The sequence below is a fragment of the Grampus griseus genome, assembly GCF_964374135.1.
Source record: "Grampus griseus genome assembly, chromosome: 2".
Lineage (NCBI taxonomy): Eukaryota > Metazoa > Chordata > Mammalia > Artiodactyla > Delphinidae > Grampus > Grampus griseus.
The window spans coordinates 170495300-170516620 of NC_139018.1; the positions used below are offsets into that span (position 1 = coordinate 170495300).

Sequence of the window (21321 nt, forward strand, 5' to 3'; positions counted from 1 at the left end):
TACCTCCATTCAAATAAAACAGAGGCCAGAGAAGGTTCTCGTACTGGCTAGAAAGCTAGAAAACAAAATTTTCCTCCCAAATGCGAATTTATAGTTTTTCTTTGTAGAAGTAGATATTATAGCAGACAACCAGTAGATAATTTCTCAGGCTGGAAAAATTTCAAGAAAGAGATAGCAATTGGATTGCTACACACTTAGGTAAAACGTTTCCTTAAAAATGTTCCAAATGGGGACATCCCTGGTGGTCCAGTGGTTAAGATTTCGCCTCCCAATGCAGGGGGTGAGGGTTCGATCCTTGGTCGGAGAGCTAAGATCCCACATGCCTCATGGCCAAAAAACCAAAAGATAAAACAGAAGCAATATTGTAACAAATTCAATAAAGACTTTAAAAATGGTCCGCATCAAAAAAAAAAAAAAAAACTCCTAAAAAAAATGTTCCAAATGCATTTACTTGCCGTGCTTCTGTGCTCTATCTAGGCCAAGAGTAAGGCAGGGACTGGGGCTGCTCCAGGCCTCAGGCTTTGCCCTGGAGGAACCTGGTTGCCTCTCTTTCTGTTATTATTATTGTCAGTATGAAGAGACATTTGTTAAACACCTAATTGTGTGTGTTGCTGCCTTGTAGTTCAAAGATGTCTAAAACCCCTGGTTCTCTAGTGCAGAGATTGAGCAGGGCCATTTTCTCATTCTCAACAGAAGGAACAAAGCCATACAATTGGTCCCTGAGGGACATGATGGGACTGACACGCTACCTCACTATGTTTCTCACTGCCAACAGTGTGGAGTTCTAGAAATGCAAGGACCTATGCTTGTGAAAGATTAGCACATCCATGGGATCTTTGGATTCTTGGACTATTGTGACAACGTTGATTTATTTTCGTAGAAATAGATTTCCCTAGATATTTAAGTGTAAGCCTTCTAAAATGCTCTAAACGCCAAAAAAGGAGAAAGACATTTGTTCTTAATTTATAATTGTGTTGTCATAAAGCTGAGAGACAATAACTGTCTTGGATTCAATTGATTCAATGTGCCTTGTGCAATATTTTGCATTTAGTGTCAATAATATTTTATGTTAGCAGTACCACTTAAGAGTCACAATATATATTATTGTCTAGGCTGGTGTTTTTAAATCTTGATTTGCAACTCATTAGTGGATTGTGAAATCAATTTAATGGGTCTTGACAAGCAATTATAAAAATGAAATAGAATACAATAGAAAATATGAGTCAATGCATTACACATACTAAGAATGAATACTGTTCCATGAAACCTTTTGTTTCAGTTGTGTGTATGTAGTGGGTTGCAATGTTAAATGTATTTCTGATTACGATCCCACAGGGCCAAAAACTCATTGAAAGACCATTGCGGTAGGCCATGCGTGCTATTAGACTATTTCAAAATTTACTTGTCATATCCTTTTTTAGAATATACCCAATTCAAGTTTAAAGTTTTAAAAATATTTATTAGTAAAGACGTTCTTTACTGAGCTTCCGAAAAAGTAGTTGTGTAACAGACTGGGTGCCATTCTAAGAATATATAATATATATAAAGTATATTTTATACATATACATGTAATCTCAAGAAAGATAATGGTGAATCAATATTTATGGTGAGGTTTTCACTAAAAACCATCTTTTCTGTTTGTGTCATGTTGGTAGTTTGGATGAGATCTAAGTTATTATGTAAAGGCATTTTATAAAAGGAGGATATACACACTAAATTTCATCTTATCTGAAATGTCCAATATTTGAGCAGAGTTTTCTTTACATCTCTATGTAGCATTCACACAGGTTTTATTTTTGTCTCTTTTTTATGTCTAAAAAAGTATTATGTCCACTCTAATAATACAGTGCAAGGTGCAGGTTCTCATTCTTTCACATGTTCTTTGAGACACAACATTATAAATATTTCCCTGAGGAGCAAAGCATAAATATAGTGATAGAGAGGGGGGATGAGGGAACCCATCAGTGAGAATATTCATTATGAAGAATCTGAATTCAAGTTTTCTGCAGCCAAATGGTGTTTAACATGTTGATTTAACATATAAAGTTCTCTGTTTCTTCTTTTTTCACAATAGTCCATAGTGCATGCTAATGCCTGTGACTGATTCGCAGAATGTAGTTATTAAGAGAATGCAGGTTAGGAGGCTGTATACTAGAATTGATATCTAATCCATATAATTGTTTTATGATAGGTGAGAACAAATATAGCTTATCATTTATGTTACAGAAATCAATTTAATTTGCAATTTCTTTATGTTTTAATTTTCTAGATTTTCTACTTAATTGAATCATAATGATTTCTCTTCTATGAGAGAACCCACTTGGAGTAAATCTAGCACCAAAACACAGTTACTCAAAGCTGCTTCCTTTCAAATAAATTTTCTCTAAAATGCTCTCAAGTTAACTAACTGCTAAGACTCTAAATTTAGTTCCTTTTGGACCCGCAGAGGCTAAAACAGTCCAATGGATTAAACTGTAATTCTTTGAATTTCTGAAATAGTATGAATATATTGTTTCAAAAAGCCATAAGAAAATAAAAAAACAGACTTGCTTGTTTAGGTTCAAGAGGAAAATACTATCTCCCTTTGCTGTTAAATTTGTCCAGAAATTCCTAACAGAGTTTACATTGAAAGATTTTGTAGTTCTGGCTATCTTAAGATAACTGAAGTTAAGTTCACCAGCTTGTTTATGTTTTACAAAATAGTCACAGGCTTGACAAGATCAACCACCAACCAGCAAGCACGTTAACTGTTTGGTCTAAACTTTTGCAGTCCACTCGTAACACCTGGAGATTTTTTTAAATAAAATATTGGAGAAATCCCCACCAGTTTATTTATTTGGTCACATTACTTAACGACACTGTCTTTTTTTGTTTTCCCTGATGGTGGGTTTTGGAGCATTTGTAGGGATTTCGCTTTTGTTGCACAGTGGATAGAGAGGATGACATACACTGTGAAAGAAACTTCACTAGGTAGTCTCACGTACAATAGTACTTAGTTCTCTCTCGGATGGAGAGAGGGAAGTCTGGTTCAATTCCACAAAATGTGAGTCCTAACTTCTGAACAGTGAATGATCAACTAGATGAGTGATGCTCTCAATCCTATTCCGAGTCACTGTACAACATCCACTCAGGTCCAAAACTTGAAAGATTCAGGCTATTAAAAAAAAAAAAAAAAAGGCTACTGGAAAATTAGAAATTGGGTAAAGAAAGGGAATTAAATCTCAATTCTATTATGAAACTCTGCTGATTAATGCTCATTTATAATTCCTTAATCACTGATAAATGCTGGGAAAGTAGAAAGGGCTTTGTGAATTTTTTAAAAATTGGAGTTATAGACTCTCTAAAATTGTTTATGAGGTAAACTAATGACTTGGTCAAATGCAGCAGCCTAGTATGGCTACTTTGAATATAATCAAACAAACTGATTTTTCTTATATGCCATGATGCTGAAAACCATTCATAACTGAATTTTTTATCAGTCAGTTGTTTTTAGCACCATCAAAGACAATCTTAAAGTTCTTTGGGTGAAAATAACTGAAATTATGGTTTTCTATTTTTATAAAGTGGAAGTATGAGCTTGTTTATAAGAATAATGGAAATTAATAAAATGCACACTTAATAAACAGATTCTTATCAACGAGCAAAACAGAGTAAAAACTTAAACACATGTATATGCTATTCTTCTCCCCCAACCCTTAGTTAAGGTCATTGAAATCCATGTGTATTCTATATGTGTATGTATATGTATATCTGTATACATGTTATAGACAATATCTGTATGTTTTTACATGAATATGAATATAGATAGGTCTACATGTGCATATATATGTGGAATCTATAAAGTGCAATTCAAGTAGAGTGGTGCTTACCACGGGTGGAGAGATTGGGGAAATGGGGAGATATTAGTCAAAAAGTACAAAGTTGCAGCTGTGTAGGATGTATAAGTTCTAGAGGTCCAGTGTACAGCATAGTGGCTATAGTTAATAATACTATATTGTATACTGGAAATTTGCTAAAAGCGTAGGTCTTAGGTGCTCTTACTATATAGACAGCCCCCCCACACACACACGGTAACTATGTGATGGATGGACCACCCAGTTGGCTGATACAGATGAATCACATAGATGGAGACGTTAATTAGATTGAATGCAGTCATCATCTCACTACGTATATGTATATCAAAACATGTTGTCCACCTTAAATATACATAGTTTTTAATTTTAAAACTATTTTACAGGTTATTATTGGATTTCTTCAGTGACAAGTATACTAACTTCTCTGTTTCCCAATTTTTAAAAGTAAATGAGAGGCATGTCAGTCATTGTACTCACTTACTAGATTAAAAATTCTGAATTCTTACAGATTTTAAACCCTTGAAGACTGCAATTATATATATGGTTTCCTACTAGGTATTTATAGAGCTTAGTAAAGAGTTCTCTGTATATAAGTGAACAAAAAATTTATAAGGTAAGTCAGCAAAAGTTCTGTGAACGAATCAAGACCTTCCCCTACTTAGTGTGTGCTCTTGGGCAAGTCACTTAACTTTTGTGTCTCGGTTTCCTCATTGGTGAATTTTAGGTAGTTTCATTGGATTGTAGTACAGATTGTCCTGTGCTATTAGACTTATTACACGTAAAGGTACTTTGAGAGAAATAAAAACACTATCTGCTAATCATTCATGATAAAGATAAAATGTGATCGCTTAATAGCGTGTTAAGTTCTTCAGTTGTTTCAATGGAGAATCGAGATTTCTGCATTCCAAACTGCTAACCACCTGAGGTTTATATCCAGGAAAACTTTATTTGACATAGAGCTTTGTGTTTGCTGCAAATCTCATTCTAGCCTTAGGGTCCCTGGTAGAAATCTTGTCAGAAACTGAGAATGACAAAAGCATTCTTTCTCAAAACAAGGCCACACGTGTCCTGGCGTGGAGCCATCACAGGAGCTTAGGAAAAGTCACTGACACTGCATGATTTACTGCCTTTGTTTCCTTGTTCTGCTAAGATTGCTGAGGGATTACAGGTTTATGTCTCTGCCCTGATGGCTTGTTTTGTACCTGCCCTGGGGACGAATATCCACTCCAGGAGGTGAGGACATGGGCTGTCACAGTAATTAGTGGTTTTCAGGCCCGCCCGTCCTGGGATCAAGTATAAACCTAGAAACACAAGATGCCATGTTTTCCCTATTTGTGTCTATCTGAAAGCCAACAATATCAAGTGATTGTTCTAGAAAAACAGGTGCTGCAAAAATGATGGCAAGTTATATATGCATTATTGTAATCTCAGACTTCACGTGAGTTCTCTATCTTTATTTGGGATGCAATGTTCTCAATGGCTTCCAGAGCACACTCATTGATTATGGGAACATGAATGTACGTTGCATCTAAGTAATTAGAGCAGCAAACAATATACAGACTGAGAATCTATAGGTACTTTTTTCTTTAAGAATGACAATATTAAGATAATAGATGTATTTTTCAATGCAGTCTAAAGAATTCAGAATATACTACCCAATAAAAAGAAATGACGTGCATAGCAATTTTTAAGAACATCAAGAAAGAACAAATCATTACTGGAAAATTCCTATGTTTGAAACCAATGAGGTCCTTTTTTCACAAGTTTTCTTTTCTTTTTCTTAATGTGGCAAAAAAAAAAAAAAGTCCTATAAACGTTGTCACAAAACTTTAGACTAGAATGAATGTGCTTTCAGGAAGGTCGTGGTGCCCTGCAGGGCATATTGTGACACTGGGGGGGAAGCTGAAAGGATTGAAAAGGGAGTGAACTACAGAACGAAACACACTGGGTGATCTGTGCCCTAAAAAATGCTGCCTGGCTCCCAGGAGAGAAGCCCTCATGCGTGTCGTGTTGTTATCTGTTGAAGGAAATGTGTCTAACTTATCCCAAGGGTCAGTGTCGGACTTTTTGTTTTCACTAAAGAATGGGCTTCCTGTATCTGGACAGTACGCCATGTTTTGGACCTCAGGTTCTTCCTCCACCATTTTCTTTCTAAATGACTAAAAGGCTCTGATAACAGATACAGTCCATCCAGGTTGCTCACTTTGAGTGGTGGTCCTAATTGTTACTTCCTTTCCACAATTCAGAGAGCTGAAGATTAAAGCAACTTCATTTTCAGTTATCTGCAGGATAAGATCTTATCCAGGATAAGATTTCATTCACAGATCTTATCCAGGATAAGATTTGCGTTCTTCAAAATAGACCCAGAGTGCAACCAGTTCTACTCTTCCTACCACTGCTCTGGTCCAAGCCACTGTCCTGCCTCGCCTGGCTTATGGCAATGGGCTCCCAGAAGGCCTCACTCCATGGAGACCCAATGAACAGAGCATGGCTGCTAAAACCAAAGTGGGTGCAGGCCAGTCCCTTGCTTAGACTCCTCCAGGGGTTTTCAAGATGATGTGTCCTTCTTGGAAACAGACTCATTCTATCCATGGCAGAGTCCATGTGGTGCTGTGTAAAGCGGCTCACAGACTTTCTCTCCAAGCCTCTTTGATATTCCTTGACTATGCCAGCAGCTCCCCGCTCCGCTGGGAATTTGGACACTCTTCCCCATATAGTGTTTTGCTCCCTCACCTAACCTAACACCCAGGCCTTCCCTGTTTACCTGAATAAAAATTGCATCCCTCCCAATTTTTTTCTATCCCCGTTCTGTTTTTTTTTTTTTAAGTTTCATTAATAGACTTTATTTTTTAGAGCAGTTTTAGGTTCAAAGCAAAATTGCACAGAAAGTACAGACAGTTCCTGTATACCCCCTGCCACAAGCAAGGCCTCCCCGACTGTGAACATCCTGCACCAGGTGGTACACTTGTTACAACTGATGAACCTACATGGACATATCATCATCACCCAAAGTCCACAGATTACATTAGGGCTCCCTCTTGCTGGTGTACGTTCTGTGGGTTTAGAAAGATGTATAATGCCATGAATCCACCCTTGCAGTATCATACAGAGTACTTTCACTGCCCTACAAAGCCTCTGTGCTCCACCTAATTCATCCCTCTTTCCACCATTAACACCTGGCAACCACTGATCTTTTGACTGTCTCCATAGTTTTGTCTTTTCCAGAATGTCATCTAGTGGATTCATATAGTATGAAGCTTCTTCATACTGGCTTCTTTCACTTAGTAATAGCATTTAAGGTTCTTCTATGTCTTTCCATGGCTTGATAGCTCATTTCTTTTTAGCACTGAATGATATTCCATTGTCTGGATGGGCCGCAGAATACTTACACATTTACCTACTAAAGGACATCTTGATTGCTTCCGGCCTTCTGTTTTTGTTTTTTTCCTGCGTAGTGCTCATCACCATCTAACATAATCTTTATTTGACTTATTTATTTTTTTATCTGTAGCTCCCACCCGAACTACCGTATAACCTTTACGAGGGGGCGGGTTTCGGTTTTGTTCTCTGCTGTATCCCAGCACCTAGAACAGTGCTAGTGTGTAGAAGATGCTCAAGAAATATATGTTGAATGAAAGAATAATAAGCTATTTTCCAAAAGGTACAAAAGTTAGCAAATTTATCTCCAATCCTACGGTACCGCATAATAAATAAGGTTCATTTCTAGCTATGTAGAGGTCATAGCTAATGTCTATCCATGACGTAGCCCAGATAAGGGAACATAGTTCACATTTTTCAGATATTTGCTTCTTACCGAAATGTGAGCTCCGTGAAAGCAGAGACCTATTCTTCCTTAATCACTGCTACATTCTGGGCACCCAAGAACAATGCCTGACATATGGTAGGTGCTCCAACAATATTTATTGGATGAATCATCAGTTCATCTCAATTTTTTGGTTTTCTTATTTAATCATTTGTCTTATCTGTCAGTTAGGTGCTTTTCGTGGATCAGAGAGTTGCTTAATAACAATTTTCTTTGAAGTAATAACTTAAATACAACCACAGTTTATCATGCTGTTTGATCCAAGCTCAACTATAATTTACTGCCATAAACTGAAAAAAATAATATTATTATTTCATCTTCTGCATGGGAGTCACTAGTATGTTGGTTAAAGCACTGTCAGGAGAAAAAATATTTATGTGCAAATGTTTTATGAATATCATGTGCTAAAGGGTGAAGGCAGATGAGCAGATTCTTCAATGGCTATGGAAGTCAAATGGCCAAGGACTACTTAGTTCATAAAATCAAAGATAAAACTAAGTAAAATAGTCCTGTCTTAGAAGTGGCAGATGTGGTAAAGACATAAGAAAGGATGATAGAGAATTTTTTAGTAGATGTATCCTTTTGCCCTGGACTAAAAAAAAAAAGTTAAAACAAGAGAGCCTCGATCTTGTTGAGGAAGTATGGAAGGATCTATTTCATGAAGGAAAAAATATAACATCTTTAAGGACGAATATAATATCTGGTGAGTGAGGAAGTTCTTATAAACTTACCCATCATTGTTAACATCTGATACTGCAATTGTATATCCAAAGTAAGATGCCATCTGCAAAGGAAAACCATAAGATGATATATTTTGTGCTCAAAAAGTCATTTTTATAGTCATCTCTCAATTTTCCCTGAAAGATTAGCCACATTGCAGCACATTTTTGCCTTTAAATTCATAGACCCTTGGACATGGACAGAGTCTTAGAGTCATTTAGTTTAACCCCTGACCTAATGCATAATGTCCCTCACAACACCCATGACATCTGCTCGGACATCCTCTGGAGATGTTCAACAATAAGCCCATTCAATTTGTAGATACAACTATTAGAATACTTTTTGCTAAAATTGGTCCTCCTGTAACATCTGGTCCTTAATGCTCCTACCTAGTTCTGCAATCTTGAATGTCACAGAATAAATCTAATTCCATTTCCATGTGAAATCTCCTATGGAAATGTTTTAGGTTGGCTTCCCATCTTTCTTAGGGATACAACATGGGATACCAAAGAAAAGATGATACCCCATGAACACACTGACAGGAGAAGATAAGGAGGATGGACACCCTCTGCTTTGAACTCTTTATATCACTGAAGCATAAAAAGGTTTTAATTTGAGGGTAAACCACGTCTCTGTATCAATTCATATTGAGTTTATCGTCTGCTGAGGTTTCTAAGTCTTTTCTGAGTGTAACCAGTGTGCCTAATCTTTCTACATTCTAGCTCTTATATTTTTGTTTTCAACCTGTGTTTTCAAGGTTTATAATCTCTTCAGATTTGGCCAATAGTTTTAGCTTGCCAAGATTTTTCAGTTCCGTATTCTGCCGTCCAATGCTTTAGCTCAGCGGTCCCCAACATTTTTGGCACCAGGGACTGGTCCCGTGGAAGACAGTTTTTCCACCGACCAGGTTGGGGGGGGGCGGGAATTGTTTCGGGATGATTCAAGCACGTTACATTTATTGTGCACTTTATTTCTATTATTATTACATTGCAATATATAATATATTGCAATGTAATAATATATAACTCACCATAATGCAGAATCAGTGGGAGCCCTGAGCTTGTTTTCACTTGCCACTCACTGATAGGGTTTTGATACGAGTCTGCAAGCAATTGATTCACTGTGGTCTCGGTGCAGTCAAACCTCTCTGCTACTGATGATCTGTATCTGCAGCCCCTCCCCAGAGCTAGCATCACCACCTCAGCTCCCCCTCAGATCATCAGGCATTAGATTCTCATAAGGAGCGCACAACCTAGACCCCTCACATGCGCGGTTCACAGTGGGGTTCACACTCCTATGAGCATCTAATGCCACTGCTGATCTGACAGGAGGTGGAGCTCAGGCGGTACTGAGAGCGATGGGGAGCGGCTGCAAATACAGATGAAGCTTCGCTCGCTCACCCGCTGCTCACCTGCTCTGCAGCCTGGTTCCTAACAGGCCACAGACCAGTACCAGTCCGTGGCCCAGGGGTTGGGGACCCCTGATTTAGCCAATTTAGCTTCCTATCACCTACAAATTTAATCAGCCTACAGTCCCCTGGAAAGTGTGCTCCACAGAAGGCAGAGAGTTCCATCTGTGTTGTTCATTCTTCTCTCTGCCCTGTCTGACCAGTGTTTAGCTCAGAGTAGGTGCCAGGTGCTAGATACTCTTTGCAGAGGAAAAAAATAGATGAGTTACCAAGTGTAACACAATTATTCAATTCTCCCACCTTTTTTGTCTATTCCAAACATATACAGTTGCCGTAGACTGATTGTTTATGCCTCCCCTCCTCCAAATTCAAATATTGAAACATAACTCCTTATATAATGGTATTAGGAAGTGGGGCCTTCAGGAGGTGATTAGGTCACGAAGGGTTGAGCCTGCATGAATGGGATTAGTGCCCTTAGAGAAGAGACCCCAGAGGGCTCTCTAGCCCTCCTTCCACCAGGTGAGGACACAGCAAGAAGACGGCTGTGAACAGGAGGCAGGCTCTCAGCAGATACCAAATCTGCCTACCCCTTGATCTTAGATTCCAGAACTGTGAGAAATAAATGTTTGTTGCTTTAGCCACCCAGTCTATGGTATTTTTATTATAGTAGTCCATGGGCTAAGACATGGGTGCCAGTGCAAAGTACTCTTTGCAGAGGAGATGAATGCCTCATTTAACTGCCTCATGCAATAACTCAGTTCTCCCACCTCGTTTCTCTATTCCAAACACATACGGTGAAATTCTTATTCCTGGGTGGCATTGTGTGGTCTTCACTCAGAGGAATTTCATCACTTATGTATTCAGTTCTGAGGTTTAAGATTGCAGAACTAGGTGGTATTGAAGATGAGAAGTTACAGAAAGGCCAAATTTAACAATGTTTAAAGAGCTTTGAATGATAAAAATGAAATGAAAAGACAAAGGAGAAGTCTTGCCAGATTTCCATTAAACCATTAATTGTCACCACTTGGGAATCATGGTTCAAAATTTATAAATCCACCCAACTTCACTATCATCACAGCCTTATATCTCTATATTTACCACAAGAGTACCGTGAGGGACATTGTTAAATGCTTTGTTGAAAATTGCACAGTAACGGATAGACTAAAGCCCCAATTTGGGGGAGGAAATGTCAAAAATGCTCTGTGTTCTTTAAAAAACTCTATTTGCTTGACAAATATATGGTTCCGAATTTCTGTGTGTAGCTAAGAGTTGAGCATTTCAGGATCTTAAACCTGGATCCTCCTGGGGTCCCGTGGGCCAAGATGTAACTTGGCTGGAGACAAGTGTGAGGCTTGCTAGAAGCTCCTTACCCTGGGTTGGTGGTTAGGAAAGGAAACTGGTTGACCAGAGAAATGAATTCAACTCACGATTGGCTCCCTTAGACGGGAGTATCACATTCATCCTTTAAAGAAATGTGACAGATTTCAACAGGTCAAAAACCCAGGAAACCCAGGGTAGTGAATGAAGTGTGACCTCAGGCCGTGTTACGTCAGGAGGATGACAGCAGCCTGTTTGCAGGCAACTGACCCATTGATAATAAGACCCCAGCCAGTGACAGTGGGTACGGGGCCATACCTACCCCCTGGGGGGAAGGGACCAGAACCAGAGAGCTTATCTTCCATATAATGTTGGGATTGGGGAGGGTTCCAGTCACTGTGAGGACAGGAAGGCAGAGCCCAGACCCACTGACTGACCAACATGTGAAACCTACAAGAAGCCTGTGTCTTCTCGGGGGGAAGGCGGGTACTCAGAACTCATCACCGCGCACACTACATAAGGACCGCAACATAACAGGATTGCTCTCGGATTTCAGCAGTTAGTGGCTTTTGGGCTTTTAGGGAGCATATTCTGCCTTTACATCCCTTATCATTTTCTGAAATCATCGTGGGCATTTACTTGTTTCTTAATTGTCACCCCCCATCAGCCTCCCCCGGACTGTTGCATGAGAGCTGGGATCTTGTCTGTCTGCTACTTGGTTACACTCCCAGTGCTCAGAAGAGTTTCCAGCACATAGTAGGTGCTCGGTAAATATTTATTTTATGAATGAATAAATAACATATTACAGTATACTGTTAGTGCAGAGTGACATTCATTATTTGATTCTAAAATGTCTTCACCTGTTCACCAGTGAAATTCTGAATAAAGGTCATATCTGTAGAGTTAATGATTGAAACCTGAAATCATAGAAATTAGATAGGTTACATCATTTGGCATAGAATTGGAGCAATTTTTAAAAAGTTTAACTTAAATCATTTTAAAATTTTTGGGAGGAGTCATAAATGGTTAGCTGTATATGTAAAAAATAAAATAAAATAAAATAAGCCCAAAAGAACGATCTTTAAAAAATCCAACTGAACTTTTTGTTTATGGTGAAATCTGGGATCCTTTCAGACAAAATGCATGCTTACTAATCTGATGTAGAGAAATATGAATTCAGGAACACTGAGAGCACCTAATCTGATAGTCAGTTAATTGATCTAATCAAAAATTTAATCTAAGTTTCACTTCTGTGCATTTGCTGTTATGAGAAATTGATGACTATGGTTCTCTGCAAAAAAATGAAATTTTAAAGTATTATCCATGTAGCAAAAATATTCCTTTTAAATTCTATCCAGACAGGGCTTCCCTGGTGGCGCAGTGGTTGAGAGTCCGCCTGCCGATGCAGGGGACGCGGGTTCGTGCCCCGGTCCGCGAAGATCCCACATGCCGCGGAGCGGCTGGGCCCGTGAACCATGGCTGCTGGGCCTGCGCGTCCGGAGCCTGTGCTCCCCGGCGGGAGAGGCCACAACAGTGAGGGGCCCGCGTACAAAAAAAAAAAAAAAAAAATTCTATCCAGACAACCTAAAATCTATAGATATTATAAGTTTACCAGACTTAAACATTATTTAAAATATGTTTTTCCTTTCATAAGGTCGATTTATTTTCCTTTCCTATTTTTATGGTAACTAGTTGTAATGGGTTTGAATAGTATCCCTCCAAAACTCATGTCTATCCCGAACTTCAGAAGGTGACCTTTATTTGGAAATAGGGTCTCTGTAGATGAAATAAGTAAAGTTAAGGATCTTGAAATGAAATCATCCTGGATTTAGGGTGCGCCCTATGTCCAATGACTGGTGTCCTTATAAGAGGAGGAGAGGACACACATAGACACAAATGGAAGAAGGCCATATGGAGACCAGAGCAGAGATTCAGGTGAAGCTCCCACATGCCGGGGAAAGGCAGGGCCACCTGAAGTTGGCAGAGGCGGGAAGAATCCACCCCTACATGCATGGGAGGGATGTGACCATGCCGATCACACCTTGATTTCAGCCTTCTGGCCTCTTGAACTGAGACAGAATAAAGTTATGTTGTTATAAGCCACCCAGTTTGGGGTCATTTGTTATGACAGCCCTTGCAAACTAATACACTAGTGAAATAACAATTGACCTTATTATGTCCACCGTATGGGACATATTAAAATGCTGATCACATCAACAATGGGATCCTCTGCAACTATTCCCAGATTATGCACACGCATAGGGCTAGGCTAGCTTCATGGGCACGTGACCCGTGCAGTCAGTCCCAAAGGGTCCCACATGCAGACGAGCCCTCCCCACCCTTTGGATAGCCCAGCTGTCACTGTCCTGAAATTCTTAACCATTTTGAACAAGGGGCTAGGCATTTTCACTTTACACTGGGTCCCACAGACTATGGAGTTGATCCTGCACCCAGATCAGAAAAGAATCTAACCTCCCTGTTCGTAAGCAAACAAGCGTGGATCAGTAGTGCTCACTATTAAAGGGCATTTAAAAAGATTTGAAAACTGTATGCAGCAAAATGTTTCTTTGCGTATGTAGAGAATGTAGCGTGTAACGCCTTCTTAGTACTCACGCATCCAAAATTCTGTGCTCCTCTGGGAACCCCAGCAACCAATTCTGTGATGGAAATAGTCATTTACAAAGTGAGTGGCATAGTACACTGTAAAGCTATACAACAAATCAGCTAAAGAGGGTGCCTCTTAAATGAGTAACTGTCGTGGATCCTGTAGAGAGATGGAGGTTTGAAGCCACAGTTTCGCACTGGCTTTTGCTTCTGCTACAGACGAAAGAAAACAGAAGACCCAAAGTCGTACTTTGAGATTTACCTGTCTCCATCACATTCTCCATGTGTTTCTGCCTCCAGAACATAAGCCTGGCTTCTCAGATCTGTGTGTGATTTGTCCGTTAAACCTCGTACTCTGATTTCTCCAGGTTTCACTGTCTTTCGTACTAGTCTTTTGTACTAGTGTACAAAGTAACAGCTCCTGTCCCACTAATGTGTTCAAACAATTTCAGTTACCGAAGGAAAAGCCACATACCATAAATGATTGAGTCTTGCCCCCTGGAACAGAATTATAGGACAACCTGGCAGCCAAGGGTATGCGAGGAAGGGAAGCTTCAATAATAGAGGTAGAAAAAGCAACTCTGGTGAAAAGCGGGGAGCATATTCCAATGCACAGTGATATGGTTCTAGATTCAGGAAATAGTGGTTTCAGTCCTTGGGTCTGCCATAAACCCGGGATCAATCACTGAAACTGATTTTTTCCAGTCACCTACAATAGATGGGAGTTGGAACTGCCTGATTATCAAAGTTCTTTCCAGCTCTCATTTCTATAAATCTAAACTATCCTTTGATTCATTGGGGTCAACATTTTAGTTTAATTTAAAGAAAGGGGGCCTGGAAAAGAGTCCCCTTCCATTCAAATTTCCCTTCACCCAAACCTGGTCCTAAAGGTATAGCACAAATTCTAGCATTAATTCTATCTGATGTAATAAACTCTAGCAGAGTTGGACGCTCATGCTGTTGGAGCGTTAATCATCAGAGAAGATCCATTTGGGCCTAGATGTTGGACTTTTCAGTAGTAAATTTACTCTAATTCAATCAACATATAAATGTTCATTGCGAACATAGGATACAGCACGGAGCAAAGACAAAATTCCCTGCTCTCGTGGAGCTTACACTTGAGCTGGAAGGGGCAGTCAATTTGAAAAGTAGAGTCAAATGTCATGTTAGAAGGGGATGAGTATAGAGCAGAAAAACTAAGCAGTAAAATGGTACTGGGAGTGCTGGAATTGGGAGGCGGAAGGAATTATGATTTATTGGGGTGGTCAGGGAAGGTCTTGGCAAGAAGATGACATGTTATCAAAGCCTGAAGAAAGTGAAGGAGTAAATATTATGGAGATCTAGGAGAAGTATGTTCTAGTCAGAAGGAATAGCATGTGCAAAGGTCCTGAGGTAGAAGTGTGTCTGGAGTATTCAGAGAACAGCAGGGAGGGCAGGGTGGCTGGAGTGGTTGGAAGGAGTCAGGGGTAAAGGACTGGGAGCTGAGGTCAGAGTAAATAGGGGCCTCATGAACAGAGTCTTTTAGGTCATTGTGAAGACTTGGAGTTTAGACAGAATGAGTTGGGCAATCACTGGGAGCCAAGAAGTTACACCACGTGACTTCTCTTCCTCAAGGACCACGTTGGCTGCTGGATCTAGGGAAGACCACAGGAGGGCCAAGATGAAAGCAAAGAGGATCAGTTAGGAGGCTATTGCCACAGTGCTGATGGGCACTTGGGTCAGAGCGGAGGCTATGGAGGAGGTGAAAAGTAGGCAGATGCTGGCTGTCTTTTGAGTTTAGTTAGCAGGATTTGCTCATGGATTAGATATGGATGGGGTGTGAGAGAAAGAGCACAGTCCAAGGCTGTTGCAAGGTTTTTTGCTTGAGCAGCTCGGAGGATGGCATTGCCATTTACTGAGATGGAGCTGATGGAGGGTAGAGCATGTTTAAGTGGAAAGATCAGGAGTTCAGGTATAAGCTTATTAAGTTTGGAAGAGCCATTCAAATAGAGATGTTGAGTGTTGAGTAGATTGTAGACCTTACACCGCATTCCAGCTTCCTGGACACAGGTATGGACGTTTACTAGGGGCACCTAAAAACAGACCACAGTCAGGTAGAACAGAGCTGACTGATTTCGGGATCAGGCTTGCCAAACAGGAAAGACTAAGGGGATTATACCAAGTGAGATACCTGGCAACCACGGCTTCTCATTTCCCACAAACATTCAGAATTTGGTTTAAAAAAAAAAAAATCAGCCATCACACTAGTAACTTTGGGGCCTGCAGCCTCATAATGGCTATAACACAAAGGAGTTATTAAATGTAGGGCTGATTAAAAGTTTCAGAATTGTTTAAAAATCACAGTCCTAAAAGAGCTTTCTAGGTCACTGCACTTTTCCCCGTGTTTTATATTGGGCTGGCCAAAAAGTTCGTTCAAGTTTTCTGTAACATGGCATGGAAAAACGTGAATGAATGTTTTGGCCAATCCAACAGAGGGCTTCATTTCAACAATGTTTCTCACCTTGCTGAGAGTCCCCAGTAAATTCCCCAGCAGCAACTGAATATCCTGTTTTAAAGCAAGAAACAAGCGAATCACACGTTTGAAGCCTTTACAAATGATCTGTATCTAGAAATATGAAGGCACTACCATAGTAGTACCTTGTGCAGAAATGCCAACAAATCCTACTACATAGAAGTTTAGGGTTCTACAAAGAGAAAAATTAATCAAACCAGGATTTATGCTAAATCTTGGAAGCACACTAGATCTGCTTCTTCTGAGCCTGGCAACACCTTCGGATTCTGAGGCCCCTTTTAGAAGTAGGAATGCTTCATTGCCCACCTCGACGTGTGAATGGTGGCTGCTGCATTTAAGAGTTGCTGACTCATCATAATCAGACATACTTACTCTGAGAGGTATCTCTTGTGCTCAGGTTCTGCAATTTCTGATCACCTACAAGGCCTACTTCCTAATGCCTTTAATGATGATTTCCCACAAACTTCACTTGGCTCTAAAGTGAGACGAGGTGATAAAAGATAACTACAGTTTTTAAAAGTTCATCAAGGAATCAAAATGCCGATACGATACCAAAGGTGGCAAACGATAGTGATGAAATGGCATTGTGTGGTTTGCACGTAATAAATTTTGAGAACATTCTAGCAACTGGAAAGTCTCTTGCTCTTTTTAGAAACTGGAAACGGTCATCATCATGTTGCCCAGGTAGTACTGGGCATCCTCACTAATACATAGTATCTACGACTGGTAAAATATTTTATTTGCAGGAGATTGTCACGGAGCCTATAAAACAGCTATGAAACTATGGAGACTACATATAATGGCTGAATCAAAAGAAAAGAAAGTTAAGAGTCCACTCGAAGCTAGTAAGAGAAGAAAATTTGCAAAAGGTGCCAAATATTATAAGTGAGGAATAAAATTTGCTTCCACATTTAACATGCTTGTCTTTTGAGAAACCGCAAATGTCTTGAGCAATGCATCTCACCAAGGTAACTGTCATCGTAGGAAGCAGGAGCCACTTCTGTCTGCTTTTCTCCAGCCAATTTTCTCAGGATATCCTTGAATGAGTAGTTTGCAATGATATCTGCAATACTGGCAGTGATCACCTGACCTGTGTTCAAACAAATGAATAGATTAGCTGAATGAACATGAGAGGCGGGTCCTCTCCGCCACAGACGCAGGGTGTCTGAACAACACACACGCCCTTGAAAATGGTCATGATGTTGCCTGCATTTTCGACAGTGAATTTTCCTGCCTGGCTCTAGAACTGCAGGCTAAGTTTGCTGACAGCTGGTTAGAGCTTTCCATTCTGATAGAAGAACCAAAGATGAACTATGTAATTGTTTTCATACAACATTTATTTTTTTCTGTTGTTTAAATTAAGGTGTAGTTGGTTTATAATATTATGTTAGTTTCAGGCACACAGCATAGTGATTCAGTATTTTTATAGATTATACTCCATAACAGGATAGCCATGGATCCAAAAGATGGCCAGCAATGTTCCACTACAACTTTTATGCATTCCTATATTTATTATGGAAATCTAAGGAAAAAGTGTGATCTCATGCTCTTTGGGAGAAAACTGGAGGAATGCTTTCAAGAGACTAAAATTTAATATTAATTTTAAAGCCAAACTATTCCTTGGGAATTCACACATTCCCACAGTCCTTCTGTCTGAAGTTCCAAAAGAATAAAACTGCTAAATCAGGCCGTAAATATCTCCGAGTGACCTTGCCTGAAATGACTGTTCTTATATTAAGACAATCGTATTTACACATGAGTTTCTGAACAACGTCTGTAGAATTTGCCAGTTTTCTCTGGGTTAAAGCTAAATATCCCCTTCCCTGCTCCCACAGACACGCTGCCTTTGCTTATTTCCTTTAGTTCTTCTATAAATATTATAATCTTAAGACTGACTGAGTAAAATTTTAAATTATCTATCTCAGACAAATGCTCTCTATCCCCTTGACATGGCTAATTGTCAGCATATCATCTATATCAGGCAATTTTTTTTCAACGTAAGGAAAGAATTATGTGAAATTAATCAAGTGCATTAGAACAAAATCTTTTTAAACACATCACTTTTATTTTATACCCATCCTCTGCATAAAATATATTGTTTTCCAGTTTGCAAAATAATGTTTAAAGACTGAAAGGTTAATTATTTGATGTTCATAGTTGTATATGTATGAATTAAGCTTAACAGTAATTTCATGTAAAATTTTATCATAAATCCATCTCGCCTGTATCTTTCCCATTGGCCTTTTAAACATGATCAGGTCTCCTCCATTAAAAAAAAAAAAAACCCAAAAAACTTCACTCAACTATTCATCTCTCTCATGTTCTTTTCTATCCTTATTCTAAACTTTACAGCCAAAATTAAGTCTGTATTCTCTGTAATCTCTCTTTAGGCATCCCATTCACATCCACGGCTTTGGTTATCACCACTATGCTAGTTTTTATTTTAGCCTAGATATCCTCTCTGAGTTTAAGCCCGTACATCTAAATCCTTATGTGAAAAGTCTTGGACATCTCAAACATGTTCATACTCAACATAACCAAAAGTAAACTCATCATCTTCCTTCCCTAATCCACTCCAAACCCGTTCTCTTCCAGGCTTTCTCCATTTCAGGGACTGGGACCCACCTAAAACCATTCAGTTACAAAAGTCAGAAACATATCCTTGGCATCCTCCCTATTCACCCACATACATCCAAACCATCACCCAAGCTGTTTATTCCGCCTCTGAAGTATCTCGCAAATTCCACCCCTTTCTCAGTCTGTACTGTGACCACTCTGAGAAGCCAACATCTTCATCTGAACCTTACAGCTGGTTTACCTTATAGACTTAAAACTAGCTTATAACCTTAGAACTCGTTTGCTGATACTGCACTTTGGCCAACTCCCGATCCATTTTCCACACTGAAGCCAGCGTGATCTCTGTGTAACACACACCCGACCATAGCATCCCATGCTTCAAATTCTCCAGTGGTTTCCCATTATTCTCAGAACAAACAACACATTCTTATTCTACCTCAGGCAATCCATTTAAACTCCAACCATCCCCCGGGGATTTCTCATTGTTTTGGAGATAAAGACAAAACTGCTTACCTGGGGCTGCAAGCCCTGCAGGGAGGGTGGGACCCCTGCATCCCACTCAGCAGCTCTTAACTCTAGTCCCCTGATTTCCCTCCATTCTCAGCTCGCTGGGCTCCTTTATGCCCTAGAACATTTTCACACAACCCTTCCTCTCTGCGCCTGGTTACCTCCTACTCGGGGTTCAGGGCTCAGTTCAGGGTTGCTGCTTCCAAATTCGTTGACCTTAAGGTTGATGCCGGCTTATGTAACACCTTTTTTAAGAATTAGAGGAAGTCATCCCCCCTGGGCAGATGCCATCATGCACCTGGGTTCAGGGCTCCCTAAGCAGAGCCCAGGTTGTAATTTCATCTGGTCAGCCAGTGTTCAGAGGACAAAACATACCTGCATGGGGCCACCCTGGAGAAGCCTCCTATGCTCTCATGGCCCCGTCTTGACATACCTTCCTAGTGAGTATCATGCCTCGAGTTTCTTAAGTACTCGTGTGAGTATTCGATTAATGCCTGCATCTTTCCCCAGATGCTAACCTCTGCGGATTACTCATTATTGTACCCTCAGCATCTAGCACAAAGCCGGGCATGGTCTCAATAAGCATTTGATGAGTGAAGGAATTAAGTTGCAACAGTATTTTAAAATATCATTTATATCACAAAGTACAAACTGAAATGATGCTTCCTTCATTGGAGAAACTACCAATATGGAGATAAATTAACATAATAAAAAGTCAACACTTGATGTTACTTCTGTTTCATCTCCCTGTTGGAAACAACCCGTGGGCATTTCTTCTCTGCTAACAGGACCTACCTTGCCAATAAAAACTGCCGGGGCCTCCAACTATCAGGTCTCCGTTCTACAAAACAGAAACGGCAACAACAATTGGAAAAGAAAAACAGTTTCTTTTTTTTTAAGGGTGAGAAATCATTGTTCATAAGCATTGCTCTAACAATTATACATAAAAAGTAATTTTTAAAAGAGGCCCTTACATCTGAGTCATGCAGGTCATTTTCTTTCCTTTTATTCCTTTCAATTATTTAGTGTGTTGTATCAAATAATTTTAATTAGATTCAATTAGGTAAGTAAAATTCTCTCCCCTGAGAATATATAAATTCAGTTTTTTGGCACTGCCTCAGGTAAGCAAAATATGTACATCTTCCATGCTGTGCAATTTAGTAGACACGGTCTTTTGAACCTTAGCAATAAAAAGAAAATGTGATTTCTGTTTATTTTAAGGCCACAGTAATGCCTGTTTTTTTTTTTTTCTATACATCTGCAAACACACCCCTTCCCAGGAGAGGGAGTGACAACTCCAGACTAGAAAATAAAAACTTTCCTTTCAACTTAGAGCCCCACCTTCCTTATCCTGCATCCTTAACTTTTAGTGGGGGGTGAGGGGGGGGGAGAAAAAGTAAAATTTCAGACACTGATGAAATTTACAGTATTTGCAAAACCATGGAAGCTTTGCCGCCCACATTCTTATTAAATATCTGTTTTTAATTTGTGAAAGGATAACGTGAAATTAACATTAACACTAATGTGAACTCTAATCAGTCAATTACACCTGAGAAAAACACAGATTCTTGTGATCTTTTTAGAAGCACATTTCTTTACTGAGTTTTTGAGATTTTCATTTAAAAACGAAGCAAGGGGCTTCCCTGGTGGCGCAGTGGTTGAGAGTCCGCCTGCCGATGCAGGGGACACGGGTTCGTGCCCCGGTCCGGGAAGATCCCACATGCCGCGGAGCGGCTGGGCCCGTGAGCCATGGCCACTGAGCCTGCGCGTCCAGAGCCTGTGCTCCGCAACGGGAGAGGCCACAACAGGGAGAGGCCCGCGTACCGCAAAAAAGGAAGAAAAAGCAAAAATGAAGCAAGACTGTTGCTTTTCAGCCTGTGTATTTCTTTTTTTTTTTCTCATATAACCATTTTTAATACATAACAAGCAAAGGAAGCAGAGGAGATTATCAAAGGGCATTAAACACTTCTCTAAATGCATTACAGAATGTTTTTCAAAT

General features: G+C 39.8%; 1 protein-coding gene across 2 annotated transcripts in view; it reads right to left on the bottom strand.

Annotated features, from left to right (window-relative positions):
* ITGA8 (integrin subunit alpha 8) overlaps positions 1 to 21321 on the bottom strand; it is a gene marked incomplete at both ends in the record, with an annotated part of 178244 nt that overhangs the window by 121808 nt on the left and 35115 nt on the right. The window contains 6 exons of one of the 2 annotated variants that reach the window (XM_082648292.1): positions 8409 to 8461; positions 11983 to 12039; positions 13736 to 13779; positions 16227 to 16271; positions 17203 to 17328; positions 20118 to 20163. In XM_082648292.1, the coding sequence (XP_082504418.1) occupies positions 8409 to 8461; positions 11983 to 12039; positions 13736 to 13779; positions 16227 to 16271; positions 17203 to 17328; positions 20118 to 20163 (371 nt within the window). The remainder of the gene's footprint in view (positions 1 to 8408; positions 8462 to 11982; positions 12040 to 13735; positions 13780 to 16226; positions 16272 to 17202; positions 17329 to 20117; positions 20164 to 21321) is intronic. The other variant, XM_082648291.1, reaches the window with a different exon arrangement.